This window comes from Vulpes lagopus, chromosome 12 (assembly GCF_018345385.1).
Source record: "Vulpes lagopus strain Blue_001 chromosome 12, ASM1834538v1, whole genome shotgun sequence".
Classification (NCBI taxonomy): Eukaryota; Metazoa; Chordata; class Mammalia; order Carnivora; family Canidae; genus Vulpes; species Vulpes lagopus.
Window position 1 is genome coordinate 54,175,783 of NC_054835.1, and position 17,918 is coordinate 54,193,700.

Below are 17,918 nucleotides of genomic sequence, written 5' to 3' on the forward strand. Positions count from 1 at the left end.
CATCCCCCTGTGGCTGGTTACACTGCACCAACCTACAAACACCTGGTGGGGGGGCGGGGGGAACGGGTTTTTCCTCTAGCCGGTTCCTAGGAAGGGTGAGGCCGGCAAAGTCCGTTCATGCCCCACCCCACAAGCCTTCACACCTTCCTCGCTCCCTCCCATGAGAGGTCAGAGACCTGGGGTGGCTCAGAACATAAAAAGCCTAATTACCCAGACGGGGGTGGGGGTGGTACTCTCTGGAAATCAGGGCTCAGAAACTGCCCAGCTAAGTAAGCCTCGTGGCTTCAAGGTGAGAAAACTCGAGCAAGAGGTCCTGGAGTCGTGTCCCCCTCCCCCCATTTTCCCAGGCTGCCCATGTGGTTGCTCTTACCTGCCCTGTTCCAGGTGGGGGTGGGGGCCCTGGGTAAAAGCTAATGAAAGAAGGGGGAACCCCCATACCTAGGAGGGCTGCTTTTACCTGGAACTAGGTGGTACAATCATCCCCTCCTCCGCTCTCTGAGCATCGATTTATTCAACCAAGAGCGCGGCCTCCGAGGCAGCTGTGAAACGGGGCACCTGCTGCACCACCCTGCACCCCAGCTCCGAGGCCACCAGCACCGGGCCACCCAGGGGACCGGCGTGAGCACCCCGGATGGTGCGCGCCCCTCCCCGCCGCGGCCCGCCTGGCTACTTGGGGGTCCGGATGAGGGTGTGGTAGACGGGCTTGACGATGAGGTGGAGGTGCAGGGCGTTCTCCACCAGGTACTCGGAGTTGCGGCGCTGCAGGTCCGCGTGCGCCAGGAAGTCGCCGGCCTCCTCGCTGCTCTGGTGGAAGCTGTAGGCGTGGCGCACCAGCAGGCGGCCGTGCTGGCGCGCCCCCACCAGCACCGTCTTCTGGAAGCTCACCCCGGCCGCGTCGCCACCGCTGCTGGCCGGGGTGACCACCAGGCGCGGCCGGCCGTCCTCGGGGCGCGCGGGGGGCAGTGCGGTGCCCGCGGCGTCCGCGTAGACGGGCCGCAGGCTGACGGGCAGCCAGCGCGGGGAGAAGAGCACGTTCCAGGTGACCCGGCGGCCCGCGTCGTGGCCGCTGGGGCCCAGCTGCGTCTGGAAGCTGGTGCTGCGGTCGTCGCGGGCTGGGTTGCTGATGACCCATGGGGCGCCCCAGGCGGGCGCGAGGTAGTTGCGGGGCAGGAAGGCGCTGCCGTTGACATCGAAGAACTTGGCGAAGTGCAGCGGCGAGGCGGCGTGGAACTGGTAGGCCTGCAGCAGCAGGTCGGCCACCGCGGGGCCGTGGCGCGCCAGGGCGGCAGAGCGTGCCTGCAGCTGGAACAGCTGGGCAGGCGGGATCATGGGGTAGCGGATGGCCCGCAGCGCACGCTCGGCCACAGCCGGGGCAGGGCGGGTGCGTCCCAGCCACGCCTCGAGCGCGTGGAACAGCTCCAGCTCATCCTGCAGCACCAGGTCGGAGCGCGGCAGCAGCTGCGCCAGCAGCTCGGGGCTCACGGCGCCCCACTCCGCGCTCGCCGCCACGGCCGACAGGTTCCAGGCCAGGAACTGCAGGCAGCTCTGGCGCAGGGCCTCGTCCCCGGTGCTCACCGCATAGTGGTACCAGCCGACCGCAGGGCCCGCACCGCCCGCCAGGTGCGCCCGCATGTAGTCGGCCACGCCGCGCTGCAGGGAGGCCACGCCGTACTTGGTGGCCAGCCGGTGCAGGGGGATGGCCTGGGCCAGCAGCACGGTCAGCTCGCCGCAGTACAGGTACCTGTGGGAGGGGTGCAGAGATGGGGCGGGGTCAGGGCGCCGCCCCTCCCCCCGCCATGCCCCTAGACACCCCCCCCAAAGGGGACCCAGCCTTGGATGAAGAGCCTTGTGGTCAGCCCCACCGACCCACCCACGCGGCTTCCTATCTTCCTCTCAAGGACCGTTTCTCGGGGGGACACGGAAAGGATGCATCGTTACTGGGCATCTACTAGGCCCCGAGCCTTAGGCTACAGGACAGACGAGGCTCCACCCGTCCTGGGCTTCACAACCCCGGGGCTCAGATCCATATTGTGCTTGCAAGTGAGCAAGTCATTTAACTTCACTGAACCTTCTGCTAATCGTCCGGGGAGAGGGGTTACCAGGGTCGTTGTGACAGCTGGGGGAGAATGAACTGGACTGGCTACAAAGCAGGCCCTCCACACAGGTTAATTCCCTCTACCCCCCCCCCCCTTCTTGCAAGCTCATCTTTCTCCCTGGATCTCTTCCGGTGTGGCTCTTGCTCATTCACTCCCTGTCCCCATCTGCTCCCATCCCTCCGCTCACCCTTCTTGCCAGGCCCCACACTCCATGGGGATGTGGCGAGAGCTGCCGGGAGAGAAAGCCGCACCAACACACCCCCCCCCCGCCCCGTCTCCCCCTTCCAGCTGCATTTTAGCCCAACTATTTGTTTCTGGGAATAAAAGATGACTCTAAGCCTCCTTTAGAGTGGACATGGCCATGTGACTAAATTCTAGCCAATCACCTTCAGCAGAGGCACAGTATGGGGTTGGGAGAAGACCTCTTTGATAGAACTGACTGGTGGGGGGGAAGACCCTTCCCCTTCTGTGTTATGCCTCTTCCTGCTGCCTGGTATTCTGCAGCCATCTTGTCTAAACCGTTAAAACAGGGTTACTTGCTCTGACTAGAGTGTGAATGGTGCCCCCTCACCCCCACCCCGTACAGCACACCAGCAGGGAGCAGGAGATGAGAGAGAGAGCACTGGCTTATTCCCCCTGACCCTGCAGTTGGTAACCTGGCCAGATGCTAAAACCACACAGAGGCCTGAAAATAAAAAATGAAAAAAAATCACTGCTGAGCCCAACCCCAGACCTGAAGCGGATGACCCAGACCGGGGTCCGGGAATCTGCAGTTTTTAAAAGCTCTCAACACCAGGTTTGGAAACAGCTCTGAGAGCACTTGGTAGCTGGCATCAGAGCCAATGGGACTTGCAGGCAAGGGCAGGGAGTCAGGCTGGATTTGTGGGAAGGGCAGGGGGAGAAGGGACGAATAAAAGCGAAGACCTTGGGGAATGGACCTCTGGGGGATGCACATAATGTCTTCTGAGAAGCCAGGGCTTCTGGGACCCGGTGAGCGGAGAAGCCAGGGCCCGGGAAAGGGAGGAAGGCTTCCCCTAATCCGTGCCCACCTGATGAACTTGTCGAAGACAGCAGCGCAGTCCCGGGGCTCCTGAAGCACCACCTCACTCTGGTTACTCAGCAGCTCCCGGAAGAGCTCGCTGTGTAGGCCCAGCAGCAGGCGGTGCGTGTGGAACACGCGGACCTCGTCTGTCCCCGCGGCCTGCACCCGCAGAACCACGTCGCTGGCATTGCCCTGCCGCAGCAGCTCCTGCAAGCGTTGGAGCAGCGTCTGGGAGTGGTTGATGGAGGTGCCCGTGGACTCGCCACCAACATCGGCTCTCTGAGCTGCGGCAGGAAGGAAGACAGCACCACTGAGAAGGCCCCTGGGCCAGGGGTGCCAGCCAGGGGTGCAGAGGGACCAGCTGGGGACGGTGTGCCTGGGTGTGGGCGGAGGGCGGCTGGGCCTGGGGAGGCTGTGTGCATACTTGTCTGTGCCCCTGGAGCAGGCAGAGGTAAACGTGCACACTCACAAGCACTTCCCGGGTAGGGAAGCTTATGAACCTGATGCTGAGCAGCCCCTGAGAGGATGCTCTGCAAGAGGGGGGTAGATTCCTGGCGAGGAGAGATCATGAACCAGTGTGGGACAGAATGCCCGGGAACTGGTCTCCGTGATGCCAGAGCACCAGACGAGGAACCCCACCGCGCTCACCTCCTGAGAAAAGCACCAACCAGCCCCTTAGACAGGCGGTAAGTACACAAATAAGCACTCTAGTTTGGGATTGTGATAAATAAGGAAGTGACGGTAGTCAGGATAGGGCTGCTTGAGGTGCAGAAATCCTAGAGGGCTCCCTGAGGAAGTGACGGGAAGGAGCCAGCCAGAGGCCCTAGAAAGGGATGGGCTGGGGGTGCGGGGAGCAGTGAGAGGGTCGGGAGGGACCAGAGCACAAGTGGGACGACCGAGGCAGAGCATGAGGGGAAGCCGTTTCCAGGCCCAGCTGCCCTCCTGGGTCCTGACCTCTGAGGCTGAAGTCCACTCGCACCAGGTGGTTTGTGGGGGGACCAGAGAAGACACAGAGGGCGTGCTGGTGCTGGAAGGGGACTCTCATGGGACCTGAGTGTCGAGCCCGGCCTCCCCCTTCCAGGCTGCCCACCCCGGGTCCTTCTCTTGGGCTTCCAGGGATGTGTGAGGGTCAGATGGGGACATGCACTTCCGTCACAGAGAACTCAGTGACAGGAAACGCTGCCAGCCGCTTCCCCAAGCAGAGAACAGTGTGAGGAGCCTCAGAGGGAGACTAGGTGGGTGTCTGAGGGCAGCGGACGAGCACCGCACGAACACACGCGCACACGTGCAGGCCCCTGGCCCGTGGGGACAACCAGAGAGGAGGCTGACACGAGAGCAGAGCATCCGTGTGTAACAGAAAGGGAGGCAGCGGGAGAAGGGGAGGGTGAGGGCCGGGTGGGTGGGCCGTTCACACCCCACGGCTGCCTGGGGCCACCTGTCAGGCGTGGGTGGTGGGCTGGTCTTCCTGTCGCTAAGACCCCTGCTGCCTCCCAGCCCTTCTTCCCTCCTCCGGCGGGCGGGCGCAGCGATCAAATCTCCCGGCCTGCTGGACACCGCCCCCTCCCAAAGGTCCGGCCTCTCCTCCCTGCCCTCCACCCCCACCCCACCCCACCCACTGCCCACTCACCAGCTCGAGTGGCCAGACCCACCAAGGTCAGGACGGCCCAGAAGCTGGCCCAGGACCCAGGCTTGGCACAGCCCAAGCGAAGCATCTTCGTGCCCCGCCCCTGAGCTCACTGGAGGGGCAGCGAAGCCCAGACCACTGTGCTCACATCCCTCCTCCTTATATAGGATTCAGCACAAGGGATGGTGCCCCCCTTCCCCGCCAGCTTCCCTCCCCCCATGCAGCCTCTGCCGAGGATTGGTGGAAACTGGCCCCAGTTGTTGCCCAGGCAACCACTTAAGCCAGGGAGCAGCAGCCTGGGGCTATTGTGTGGCCCGCGGGCCCCCGAGGGGGACAGATCCGGCGAGCTCCCCCACGTCTTCCACCACCCAGCAGAGCTAGCTGGTTGTCTCCTGGGGGGTTTAGGCTCTCCAAAGGGCAGGCCAGGGGCTCCAGGACCTCTGGCAGCTGCTGGCCCAGAGGGTCCCCAGTCCCCTCCCCCAAACTCCAGGCTCAGTCTCTGTCCTGGCACAGAGCGTGCTTGGCAGCAGCCTGGCTAAAGTGCCTTGGTGAGCGGGCAGCAAAGGGAGGGCCTGGAGGAGAAGTGGGAAGCGGCGGCTCAGGCCCCCATCCCTCCCCTTCTTCCATTTTGGGGTGGCCTAGCTCTCAGAGAGCAGGGCAAGGGTCTCCAATAGGGACCCATGGGATAACTGGTGTTTCTTTCACGTTCCCCTTTGAGGCCGGCCCTGGCATGCCCTGGGGAGGGTGATGGGCCTTTGGGGAGGGTCCCCTGGGGACTGTGACCGTCATCCCCCAGGATGAAGGTGAGCTAGGATGGCGGGGCCGGGCACAGAGCACTAGCACCCTGCACCGTGCACCAGTGCATGGGAAATGCTCTGCCCAGAGCCGGGCTGGCCACCTTGCAAGAGGCTAGCCCTTGAGAGCACTCCCTACCCCCACCCCCCAACCAGTACAAACCTGGGCTAGGAGCTGGAGATGCTGAAGTACCCACCTGTCTGCCCTGTCACTTCCTTTAATTCATCTTCCCCAGTGCCTCAGGTCTCTCCGCTTACCTCTTAGAAGGCTTCTTTTACCAGCTTCTAACTTCCAAATATAACGCTTCCCTTCCCAGAGTTCCAAGGACGCGCACACAGCAGAGCCAACATCCCACCCCGACTGTAGGAGAAATTGAGGCAGAGCTAGGTCACCATCTCGACTGGGTTAGTGCAGAGGAGTGCTCTTCTAAATCCAAAGGAAAAGGGGGGCGGTGTCAAGAGCCCAAGGGGAGTAGGTGTGTCCGTGTGTCCCTCGAGGCCTCACCTTTTTGGGCAGCAAGTAGGGCCTGGCCCAGCTCTTCCAGGGAGGGAGTCCTTTAAGCTCGATGAATCGATGGACCCAGAGATCCAGCACAGTTTCCCCCAAGGCTGGGTCCTTGACCTGGGATGGAGCCTGCCCTCCCTTGCTCTCTGGATCCCAGGCACCAGCTCCATGCATTGATTTCTGCTCCCGGCTGGCACAGAGACGCCGACAGCTCCATCCCCCTCTCCAGAGCTGCAGAGAGAGCAAGAACTGGGTCTGGCACCTGCCTCGTCCGGGTTGGCAGAGACGGAGCCATCCAGCCCAGCGGAAACCCCTCCCGGCTGCCCTGACCTTCACGCCCGGCTCCCCTTGTCCAAATCCACCATCCCCTGGCTGCCTGCCTGCCCTTCCCATGGACTGTGCACCTCCCCGGCCCGGCCCAGCAAGACAGAGCCGCAGTGTGAGCGGGTTCTGGGCCTCGGAGCATCCCTGCTTCCACGCGCAGTGCTTCCGGGAAGAACGTTATCGACGATAGAGACGTTGGTAAGAGAACCCCGTACTCAGGAAACTGGCTTTCAGTAAACTCCTTTCATAACTCCAGCTTCCCTAGGGCTACATCTGCTTTTCTAGAAGGTATAGTCCACCTGTGTCGCAATCTCTCGTGCTCTACTTAGATGCCAGGACGCCTGTAATTTTCTAGGCACGTTGGGTGACTGTCATGTACACTCCAAGCTAAGATTTACCTACTGGAGTTAGATGGATCCCATTTCCAGCGTGCAGGGATTGGGCGGCCCCAGATTACCAAGAAGACTCGGAAGGGGATCCCTGGGTGGCTCAGCGGTTTAGCACCTGCCTTCGGCCCGGGGCATGATCCTGGAGACCCGGGATCGAGTCCCACATCGGGCTCCCCGCATGGAGCCTGCTTCTCCCTCTGCCTGTGTCTCTGCTTCTCTCTCTCTCTCTCTCTCTCTCTCTGTGTCTCTCATGAAAAAATAAATAAAATCTTAAAAAAAAAAAAAAAGACGACTCAGAAGGGTCACCTCAAACCTCACCTCCTAAAATTGCTAACTTCATTGTCCCTGAACCCCCTCTAATGATTTGGAAAGTGGCTTTCCAGAAATAGGCATTCTCTGTTCTCCGCTTCTTAGTCTGAGAGTTGCTGGAGTGCGTGCCTGCATCCTGTGTGTGTGTGTGTGTGTGTGTGCACATACACCTGCATCATGTGTGTAGTGTGCGAGAGTCTTGGAGCCAGAGAGAGAAAGGAGGGCATTTGCCCTGCACAGCTGTTGAGATCAAGGATCTGAGACACTCGGATTTATTTTGCCCTGTGGATCTGGAAGCTCCATCCTTCCTTGAGAGCGAGTCTGACGAGCTCACAAGCTAGAACAATTCCCAGAGAGGAGTGCTACTTCCTGCCTGAGACAAAGCGTGTTTGTAACCTGAGTGACTTGTCTGAGATCTCACGGCAGCCTGAGTTCAAATGCCACTTTTCTGCTTGACTTTTTTTTCCCCCCGTGACCCTCCACTGGATCCCTACATGCGAAGCTATTTCAGACTGATATGATTCCCAATGGGCAAGGAACTTCTAGTGCTGTGAAAGCCACTGAAAATTCTCGCAAGCTTGGGGCAGGATGAAGGTTTTCTGAATCTGCAGAATGGGTGATCAGACGCCGGATGGGGGCAATACTCACCCCAAAGCAGTGGGCCCCCAGACCCAGCCCTACCTAGAGTGCAGGCTCCCTTACATCTGTAACATCTGCCTTCCTGAGCTAGGGTGCCTTCAGACACTTAGACTGGGGAGCAGGGGATCATGAGTTTAGGTTCCAGGCCCGTGTACTCGGGGGGGGGGGCACGCTAATAATAAACAAAAAGGAATATTTCCCTGAAGTAACTCACAGGCTACTGAAAGCTTCCCGGAAGCCAGGCTGTCCCGTTATGGTGGCACATCCACTCTCCAGCCCCAGCAACCTCTACCACGCTATCCCCCCTCCACTGCAATGCCCCTCCCTATCTGAGTGCTCTGTATGACCCACATCCCCTCCTCCCAAAAGCCTGAGCCCTCCGTGACCTCTTCCTGCCTGTGCACCTGTTCTTCCAGGGCAGGTTGCATGAGGGAGTGACAAGTGCTTTAGGGGAGCAACAAACCTCAGTTCAAATTCCCACTGTCACACAGTGGCTCTATGGCCCTAGCCAAGCTGCTGAACTTCTCTGAGCCTCCGTCCCCTCTTATGTGAAATGGAGGTCGCCAGGGTTAGCTTGTGGGGCTGCCGTGAGGGTGACAATTGTAGGAACAAGAGTAAGTGCTCAGGAACACGCTTGGTCCTTTCAACGTGGCTGCCAGCAGCTCCTCGTTCACCCACAGCCTCCTGGTGCAGGAAGGTGGTAGCCTGAGGAATTACCTGAGCTTCTGGAATTCCCTGGACCTGGGCGGAGGTCCCGGACACAGCCTGGGGATCTGAGTGGGTCGTGCTGGTTCTGGTCCTGCCTTGCCACCCAGAGGACCGAGCCCAAGGCCGGGGACTGTCAGAGTTGTGCAGGGTCGGAGCACAGCCACCAGGGGGCAACAAGTCCCCTGTGTTAGCCCAGGGTGGGTGTGAAGGTGGGAGGGGGCTGAGGGTCCAGCCCCAGCCCCAGACCTGGGCTCTATCTTAGGGAGTCCAGAAGCTCTGCTCATTCCCAGGGATGGGCACAGCAGGTGATTCCTGACTGGAGTCGGGCCACGTCTTTGTCCCTGGCGCCCACTGTGGGCTGCACTGGTCATTTCCTCACGGGGCTGGGGGGAGCCAGTGGCCACAGATTCCAGCCTCTCCAGAGTGCTCCCTGCACCTGCTGCTGTTTATTTGCATATTCCTGGGGGAATGGTCCACTTCGCCACAGCAAGGGAAACAACAGCTCGAGGGGGCCTCTGGGTCTTGGATTCCCAGGGCTACTGGCGGCCTGGTCAGGCTTCTCCCGATGGCCACTGCCACCGCGGCCCACGGCTTCCTGCCACCCTTCCAGGCCCAAACCCCCCAGGCAGCCTCCTCCTCCCACCCCCTGCCTCCATCGTAGGACTGAATCCTTCAAACCTGGCGGATGAGGCCTCTCTCTAGATCTGGGCTCTGCCCATGGCAGCCTCACCCCTCCCCTGCACTGGGTCCCCCCTCGCCCCCCCCTCCCCCCCCCGCCTTTATGCCTTTCTCTCTTTGATGCCACAGACGGGATCCTTCTGCCTTGTCCTGAAGTCCTGGCACCCAGGGTGTCAATGCCCCGCATGAGCCCATGCCAGTCCCCAGAGTGCCCTGGGTCACAGGGCAGCCTATCCAGAGCCCCAGGCCAGCCACCTCCTCAAGGCCCCCCTCCCAGCCTGAGCACCCTGGGGGATCCCGGTTTGCTCCAGGCAGCATCCACTGTGTAGACTCATTCCCCTGAGCCTCGGCCCCACCCTTTCCTTCCTCCTCCTCCCTCCTCCCACCACCCCACCTCTCTGCACTGACCGGCTCAGTCTCAGTGCTGCGGGAAGAATCGTGGGCCAAACCACCCCTTGGAGAGCTGGCGATGCCGGGAGGGAGCCGCGTGGACCCCCAGAAAAGCCACGAGGTGACCTAGGACTCGGGACCCAGGAGCATGACGCTTGAGGGGCAGGAGACAGGTAAAGTATCCAGGACGGTGGCAGGCAGGTGAGGAACAGGTGAGGAATCAAGAAGCTTGAAGCTGAACACCCATGAGTGGGGGGCAAGGAAACTAGGTGTAGCTGGGGTGGGGAGAGGGGCGGGGACGACTGGGTGGGGGGCTTCAGCAGGAAATCTAAAGCTGGACCTTGAAACCAAAAACCTAAAGTGTGGGCTGAGAGGAGCAAGGGCCAGAGTATGTGGTCACTTCACTCCTTTGGACCGTTTCCCGGTCTGAACACCAGGGCCATCCCAGCTCCAGGATTGCTAACCTACGAGGAGGGCTGCTCTTTAGGGACGAAGAGCAGGAAACCTAGTAATGTCCCTCCGTAGAGACGAGGCAGCTGTTGAGAGCCGGGTGGCCGCTGTGAGTCACCGTGGGTGAGAATCACCCGGGCCGCTCACTAAAGACACAGCTGCCCCAGCCCCGCTCTGGAGCACCGTGCAGCCTGCCTGCAGAGCCCCAGGAATCTGTATGCTGAAACGGGGGCCCCCCTGCCCCCCTGACTGTGCCCGCAGCCTGTTTCAGGGCCCTGCCTCCCAGGCAGAAGGGGTACCTCCAGCAACACAATGAAGAAATAGTGTCCACGGCAGCAAAAACGCCACGGAGGACTTCTTCCCTTTAACAGGGGCGTCAGGCCACGGAGGGGTGGGGTGGACCAGGCCGCAGGGATTGTCATTTGCTGGGCCTGACCAGGGTGTGTTCAGAGAGTAGGGGTGAATAGATCTCAGGGGCAGGAGCAGGCTGGAGAGAGACCTAAAGCTCGAACCCCAACTCCCCCCTTCCGCCCTCCCTAGCCGGCCCGCTCCGAGTGACCCTGCTGCCCACAGCCAACGGCAGTAGGCCAAGCCAGGAGTTGGAGGGCCATTGGCCAGAAATCCCAGGGAGGTCCCCGTGTGTGGCTGGTGTCATCCCTGTCATCTACTACAGCATCCTGCTGGGCCTGGGGCTGCCTGGTGAGTGGGGAAGCTGGGGTTGGGGAGCTGGGGGTGGGCAGAAATGGGAGGAGTCCTCCTTCCGTGGGTGCCCATCCTCTGTGCTGACCCCTGAGACCCAGAATCTTAGATACCAGGATACCCTTTGACTTTATAGGGTGATCCGGGTCTTTGGGGAGCAAAGCATAGCAGGGAGTAAAAGTGAGCGGCCAGGTTTTGGGGTGCTCAGCGGCTAAAGCTGAGGTTTCACCAGAAGGGAGAGCCACCCCCATCCCCCCCGCCCCGGCAGTGGGTACTGTGCTCAGCTGACTAGGCTCATGTAGGGCTGCTTGGTTGAAAGCTTCCCGTACCCTCCACTGATTCCAAAAGCAACAGAGCTAGGGGGCAGGTGGGGAAGTGGAGGCAGGAAAGGACAGGTGGTCTCAGCCTTGGGGAACTACCCACCCCTGCCTGTGTGTAAGGCAGAGGCCTTGCCCCGGGGTGAAGTCAGTGGCCTGTGGTGTACGGATGGACAGGGCAGGCCTGGTCTGGTTAGCCTCCCTGATAAAGTGAGCTTTAAGAAGCATCTGGAAAGAGGGAAAGAGGAGCCCGGCCCAGCAGGCAGAGAGGGACGATGATAACGCCTCGGAAATGTAGGCTGAGCCGCCCTTCTAACGCCTCTGCCCTCTGCCCTCTGCCCTCTGCGACCTCTGCCGTCATCAGTCAACCTCCTGACCACGGTGGCCCTGGCCCGGCTGGCCGCCAGGACCAGGAAGCCCTCCTACTACTACCTTCTGGCGCTCACGGCCTCGGACATCGTCACGCAGGTGGTCATCGTGTTCGTGGGGTTCCTCCTGCAGGGGGCCGTGCTGGCCCGCGAGGTGCCCCGGGCCGTGGTGCGCTCGGCGAACATCCTGGAGTTCGCCGCCAACCACGCCTCGGTGTGGATCGCTGTGCTGCTCACGGTCGACCGCTACAGCGCCCTGTGCCACCCCCTGCACCACCGGGCCGCCTCGTCCCCGGGCCGGAGCCGCCGGGCCATCGCCACCGTCCTCGGAGCCGCCCTGCTGACGGGCATCCCCTTCTACTGGTGGCTGGACGTGTGGCGGGACGCGGACGCCCCCAGCCTGCTGGACGAGGTCCTCAAGTGGGCCCACTGCCTCACCGTCTACTTCATCCCTTGCGGTGTTTTCCTGGCCGCCAACTCGGCCATCATCTGGCGGCTGCGCAGGAGGAGCCACGGTGGGCCGCGGCCCCGGGTGGGCAAGAGTACGGCCATCCTCCTGGGCGTCACCACGCTCTTCGCCCTCCTTTGGGCGCCCCGGATCTTCGTCATGCTCTACCACCTGTACGTGGCCCCTGTCCACCGGGACTGGAGGGTGCACCTGGCCTTGGACGTGGCCAACATGGCGGCCATGCTCAACTCCGCCGTCAACTTCGGCCTCTACTGCCTCGTCAGCAAGACTTTCCGGGCCACCGTCCGAGAGGTCATCCACGACGCCCACCTGCCCTGCACCCTGGGGTCGCGGCCAGAGGGCACGGCGGCGGACTCTGCGCTCAAGCCTCCCGGCCTTCCCAAAGGGGCAGAAATGTAGAGCGAGGGCCCAACCAGGGGGCTTGGAGGTGGCTCAGGGCCAGCTACACTGCTGCCTCCGTGGTGTGCCCACTAAAACGTGGGGGGGGCTCCTTCCTGTGGGGGTGGCTCCCCGGGTGCAGGGGCGTACAATTTATCCAGCCCTTAGCAAGTGTCCGGTGCTACGGGCATTCCTTTGTGAGGGACGCTTCACCTGGCACGTTATGAAGGCGAAGTGAACGTGGGTTGGATGACTGAAAGGGCGGGTGGGTGGATGGATGGACATGAATCATTTCCAGCCACCCCCCACCCCACCTCCGCACCCCCCATTGCTTACCTTTCATTCCCGAGTCGTCACTTCTCTGGCTTCCGGTGGCAAAGCCAGGATGCAAGGAAGCTAGGTGGGATTCCAGGCATGTTCAGGGCTGGGGGAGCCAAAGGTTTTGGCCCAGTAAAGGGTGGGGGGGCTGCTTGGGAAAAGGGGTGATTTTAAAGCAGATTAGATGTCCGGGCCCTAGGGCGACACCGACACCGCGGCTTGAGTCTCAAGCATCCTGCTTCCATTCCACTTAACTCCCTGCCCTGGAGCCAGGACAGGTTCAAGGACCCAGAATAGCCCCAGGGTTTTCATTGTCGCTGCTGCCGCTGAGACAGGAAGTGCCTTCTTGGCCATCCGGCTGGGGAGGAGGGGATGGGAAGGGAGGACTCAGCGGGCTCCACTTGGAGGAAGGCCTCTTTCTCCACCACGGGGAGGAGGGCCCAGCAGACAGGTCCCCAGGGCTCTGCCCAGCCCCTCCCAGCCTCTCCTGGGCCCCTCGCTCCTCTGGGCCACGGTGCCAGCCGGGAGAGGCAGCTGGGAGAGATTAGCAGATGGACCTCCCACCTGCTCTGGGCTTTGGGTAAACACATTAGTGGCTGCTTTCTGTTTCCCAGTCAGGCAGAGCCGACCTTTCCCCTCGAAGGGGAGGTCCAGGCCTGGAGTCCAGGCTGTCCGGGCCAGGGCCCACCAGCACCCAACCCCTTAGTGGGATGGCCTAGCCGGAAGAGCCAGAAATGCATGAGTGGAGCACATCGTCGGTGCAAAATAAATGCTCAGCTTTCCTCTTCTCCCCGGCACAGGGGACCTTCAACCATACCCAGAACCATATCCTCCATCCTTTTTCCATAATCCTAAACTTTATCCGTAATTCTAAAGAGTTCCGAAAACCAAAGCATTTGTCCCAAGCTTGCCACAGTCACATTTAGCGGCAAAACCTGACCTGAGGCAGGACGAGCGAGTCTGGACACAGTGGCTCTGCGGCTACATGCTGCTGGGACCGAGATCTAGCACAGAGGACAGGCCGCACGTGACCTTTCTCTGTTCGGAAAAGTTGTGAATTCTGGGACACATCTGGTCCCCAAGAGTCCAGGGAGGAAAAAAGGGGGCCCTGCAAGCACCACCACTGCTGGCAGAGCGTGGTCCAGGCTGACCCTGGGTGCATTTGGGACACGGAGGGTCCCCACCATGTGCACACAGATGTGCCTGTGGGCGGGACTGGATGAAGCAGGGCTTCCTGCCTTGCTGAAGGAGGAGGGGGTGCAAGGGCAGGTACCTGGGGAGCGCAGGCCCTAGGGGATAGGACAGTGCTTCTGGGGGGAAAAGGGGCCTTTTTGATGCAGAACCAAATGGAACACAGTGGAGGAGCAAACCTCTTCCCACTCTGTAAGAAACCCGTGAGAGCCCTCTAGAATCAGAAGAGACCATTGTCGCTGGAGTGACCAATGGTCATGTCAATGGACATGACACTCTCTGAACCGGCCAGTGGGCTGTCCAAGGGAAGACCGATTTACTCCCCAGTTCCTGAGCACTGGTGAAACCAGGAACTTTCAGCAACAGGTGGGGAGGCTTTGTGGAGACAGGTAGGGGAGGGGGTGCTGGAGCCACCAGAACCAGGGTGACCTCGCGCACACCCTCAGGATGGGGCGACATCAGGTTTTCCCAACAGCCCTGCGTCCTGGATACAGTCACCATCCTACAGACTGAGGAAGACTGAGGATGCGGGAGCCCAGAGGGGTTCGATGAGGAGCCCCCTCGGCGCCCCCAGCCGGAGAAGGGCGAGTCTGCTGGTCCGGTTCCTGCTCCTCCGCAGACTGGGAGAAGGGCCGCTGCAGGGCCGCTTTGTGTCACAACTTTTTGGTCCAGGACCTAGCCAGAGTTGGGAACCACGATCAGAGCTTCCGGATAAGATGGACCGAGCAACAGCTCCTCTTATAGAACCGTGTAACCCTTAACAAAGTGAAGAGCTCGCCACTTGGAGAAGCAGGTCCCCGACAGGTGAAGTCCTAGTAAAACTGCGCTTGCGGGACCCCTGGGTGGCTCAGCGGTTTGGCGCCTGCCTTCGGCCCACGGTGCGATCCCAGGGTCCTGGGCTCGAGTCCCGCTTCGGGCTCCCTGCATGGAGCCTGCTTCTCCCTCTGCCTGTGTCTCTGCCTCTCTCTCTCTGTCTCTCATGAATAAATAGATAAAATCTTCATAAAAATTAAATAAATAAAATTGCCCTTGAAGCTTCCTTCTTCGTGCATTTTTATTAGTAGCTCTCAATGGCTTCTGGAAGGAGGACAGGGCCACGGTGGCGCGCTTCACCCTCCTCTCCCTCGCCAGCCCGGCTGCTGAAATCTCTTCGTGTCCCACAGTCAGCTGCGGATCGTTTCAGGTCCACACTGGGAGCACCTCTGAGTTCAGGGCAGTTTTCCTTATGTCCTTACTCCTGATCGGGACGCTGCTGGTCCTCTTCTCTCTTGTTCTCGGGCAGGAGAGCACAGGTGCCGCTGGCCGGTTTCCTGGGCCCCCCAGTCACCGGGGCTTCTCCGTCCCGCTGGGGCTCCCCCAGAGGCTCGCAGGGCTTGCCCGCCTGCCCACGATCCCCTGTCCTGCTGTCTGCGCTCAGGTCCTGGGTTCTCCCACGGGGGTGGCAGCACTTCCAGGGCAAGCTCACTCCCCCAGGCCTAGCACTGCCTCTGCGGTTTCCTTCCAGCTTTCTCGAGCTTTCCCCTGGAGGGGCTCTACGGCTCTTTCCTCAAAAGGGGCTCACAACTGCCCCCATCCCCCAGGGATGGAGAGTGGGAGGGGCAATCCGGGGACAAGGGGAGAGGCTTCTGGGAGCTGTTTACAGCACCAAGGCTGGGGAGCCCCCCCCCCCCAGAGAGCAGGACTGACTGAATTAAACACGGAGCCCTTTGGGCAGCCAGATTATAGATGTGGTGGCAGGGACGATGATGAGACGGTCTTTGACTCCGGAGTTTTGGGGATGTTGGCTTTCCCCGCGCCCACCTCTGGGGATGGTGACACTTGAGCTCCTCAGAGGGACTTGCCCCCCCCCCGCCCCCGCCCCCTCCTTTTGCCTGTCGCTGGGGGCTGGGACAGCAGGGGGCACTGCAGGACTGGCCACTGGGAAACCCTCCCGCAGGGCTTCAAGCCAGATTTGTAGGAAGATCCAAGATACTGCGGAGAAAGTGCCTGCCCCGGGGCGCGCAGCCAGCCGTCACCAGGGGGAGTGGCTGGGTGGGAGGGATCAGCGGGTCCCCTTGTCACCCTCCTCCACCCTGAAGCCACGCCAGCTGCCACGCTGGTTGGTGAGCCCAGAGGGCCCACAGGTCCCTGCAGTTTTCCCAGATCATTCTGGTGGTAGGGATGGTTTCCTGTGCGTGGCACTGTGTAAAGGGCCCTTTCATTGGCTTCTCCCTCCACCCACGGCAGGGTCCAGCCAGCCGCTCCCGCTGGCCTGGGATTCTAGAACTGCCTTCCCTGCTGTGGGGAGCCTGCCTGGGTTCAGAGGCCCAGGACCTCCATCAGAGCCTCGGGGGGCCCACTCACCCCAGCTCAGTCCCGCCCCGCCCTGAACCCACCTCCTGGCCGTGGCAGCCACTTGGGCATCCAAGGGAGTTTGAGGCTTGGCAGTGGCCCCACATGACAGGGATGGAGGGAAAGGGGCTGAGGAGGTGAGGAGGGAGGGCATCATAAGCAGTGAGTCATGAGCAGAGGTGGGACCCAGGGTGGTTCCATCCTTGCCTGGAACCTTCCCTGGAGCCCGCTGAGTTCTTCCTTCTAGTCGCAAAGCAGGAGGAAGAGTCTTTTGCCTGCCTCACCTTAGTCCTCACCCCACCCCTGCCAGCCCCACTGACCTCACCAGTCTGCAGCCCCCCATTCCTAGCTAGGACGGCCTGGTGGGGCCCTGGGAGCATGCGTGGCACAGGCAGGAAGGCAGGCCTGGGCTGGGGCCGCCGTGCTGGGGTGCTCACCCACCACGTAGGGAGGAAGAGAAGGTGGAGGCTGATCCAGGGCCAGCCTGCCATGAGACCCCCCACCTCCTGTCTGAGGGTGTTCCTAGGCCCTCACGCCTCTGTGCTGCTCCCCCTGATGCCCCCACCCCCTACCCCCACCCCAAAGAAGGTGGGCTGCCTGCCTGCCCGGCTCTCCCTTACCTTCTCTGTAAAAGGAGAGCTGAGTGGATTAGGGCCTGACTTAGCCCCAGGCCACCAGGAGATCTGAGCAAGGGAGCCCCCACCTGCCCACCTGCTCTCCTACTGGGCAAGAGTGTTGACTGGGCAGGGGGGTTGTGAGGGCACAGCTGGGCTCCTTCCCACAGGTCCCCACCTCCAGCCCTAACCCTAAGACCCCATCCCTCTGGCCTGCTGTGAGGGGCTGGTCCTCCTGCCCTCCAGCTAAGCCTGGGCAGAGGCTCCTTGGGCACCCCTCCACCGGATTGCCAGCACCACCCCGTCCATGTCAGCCCTCTGGTGGCTGCTGGAGGTGAAGGAGTTAACTGGTCTGTGGTGTTTCCTTCCCGGACTCGCTTAGATGTATATTTAGCCAGCAGAGCTAGGAATGCCAAGATGCCCTGGCACGGCAGCCCCTATTTGCCACAGCACCCCTTAGAGTCTGGGGGAGGGCAGTACAGTGGAAGGGGGGCAGGTGCCGTGGGGGGTGGGATGGTGGAAGGGGCGAGGGTCCACTGGAGGAAAGAGGGGCAGGGACTTGTTAGTGGGGTTGAAATGGAAGGCTGAGTGTCTGCGCCAGGGTGTCCCTCCTGGTCTGGGTGCCCACCCGGCCGGCGGGAGGTGGCCAGAGGCGAGATGGCTGGTGAGCGCCGTGCTGGACGCTGCACTGTCCCCCTGGGACGGCAGACGTGGAGGGGCTGGGGATAGGGTCCAAGAGTGATTCCCCACCGGGATGGGGAGAGGGCCATTGAGGGGTGACCCCAGGGGCTGATTGAGTATCTGGACTTAACCTGTGCACCAACAGGACTCAGATCCTCCAGGCCCTCAGACTATTGTGATGTTTGGTCACAGGGAACCATGTTTTGTTGGCCCACTTGTTTGTTTCTCAGTGGGGCGTCTGCACCATCCTGGGACCCCTGGAAAATTCTGCAGATCTCAGCCTCTCAGCCCCACGGTCACTGCATCACAGAGCAGGACAGAGGGCTTGCCGCCACCCCCCTCATGAAGGGAGCCACTCAGACAGATCCAAGAGTGCCCTCAACGTGTCCTGGAACTGACCCACTGACCACTCCCTGAGGCCTGACGGTCCTGCACCGCCTGCCAGCAGAGGGATGGGCTCTCACTTTGCCCCAGTGAGTGGCGGGCCCTGCCAGCAAAGATCCAGGGATTGCCTGCCACCAAGACATGCCAGCTGTTACTGGTTTTAGTCTGTCTTGGTTCTATTGACCAGAGGGTAGCACCCTTCTAGAATTTTCTGTGTCAC

General features: G+C 61.4%; 2 protein-coding genes across 3 annotated transcripts; one reads left to right on the forward strand and one right to left on the reverse strand.

Annotated features, from left to right (window-relative positions):
• Positions 1-517: 517 nt before the first annotated feature.
• Positions 518-13,436, reverse strand: BTBD17 (BTB domain containing 17). Of its 2 annotated transcripts, none has more exons than XM_041723868.1 (3): positions 12,516-13,436; positions 3,146-3,422; positions 518-1,741 (listed from the first exon to the last, which is right to left on the reverse strand). In XM_041723868.1, the coding sequence occupies exons 1-3, from the start codon at positions 12,520-12,522 to the stop codon at positions 667-669; spliced, it is 1,359 nt and encodes a 452-aa protein (XP_041579802.1). In that variant the 5' UTR covers positions 12,523-13,436; the 3' UTR covers positions 518-666. The 2 variants fall into 2 exon arrangements, with proteins under 2 accessions (XP_041579802.1, XP_041579800.1); XM_041723866.1 differs by lacking the exon at positions 12,516-13,436 and adding an exon at positions 4,766-4,911.
• On the forward strand, positions 9,539-12,591 carry GPR142 (G protein-coupled receptor 142). The gene is made up of 3 exons (XM_041723869.1): positions 9,539-9,671; positions 10,489-10,647; positions 11,329-12,591. Exons 1-3 carry the CDS (start codon positions 9,647-9,649, stop codon positions 12,198-12,200), a joined length of 1,056 nt encoding a protein of 351 aa, XP_041579803.1. The 5' UTR covers positions 9,539-9,646; the 3' UTR covers positions 12,201-12,591.
• Positions 13,437-17,918: the final 4,482 nt, after the last annotated feature.

Excerpts from the sequence above, each read along its gene's own strand:
- GPR142 (XM_041723869.1), top strand. The coding sequence starts at position 9,647 with ATGACGCTTGAGGGGCAGGAGACAG. Across the intron at positions 9,672-10,488 it reads GCTTGAGGGGCAGGAGACAG|CCGGCCCGCTCCGAGTGACC; the intron begins GTAAAGTATCCA and ends CGCCCTCCCTAG. Across the intron at positions 10,648-11,328 it reads GCTGGGCCTGGGGCTGCCTG|TCAACCTCCTGACCACGGTG; the intron begins GTGAGTGGGGAA and ends TGCCGTCATCAG.
- BTBD17 (XM_041723866.1), bottom strand. The coding sequence starts at position 4,850 with ATGCTTCGCTTGGGCTGTGCCAAGCCTGGGTCCTGGGCCAGCTTCTGG. Across the intron at positions 3,423-4,765 it reads GGGTCTGGCCACTCGAGCTG|CTCAGAGAGCCGATGTTGGT; the intron begins GTGAGTGGGCAG and ends TTCCTGCCGCAG. Across the intron at positions 1,742-3,145 it reads GTCTTCGACAAGTTCATCAG|GTACCTGTACTGCGGCGAGC; the intron begins GTGGGCACGGAT and ends CCCCTCCCACAG.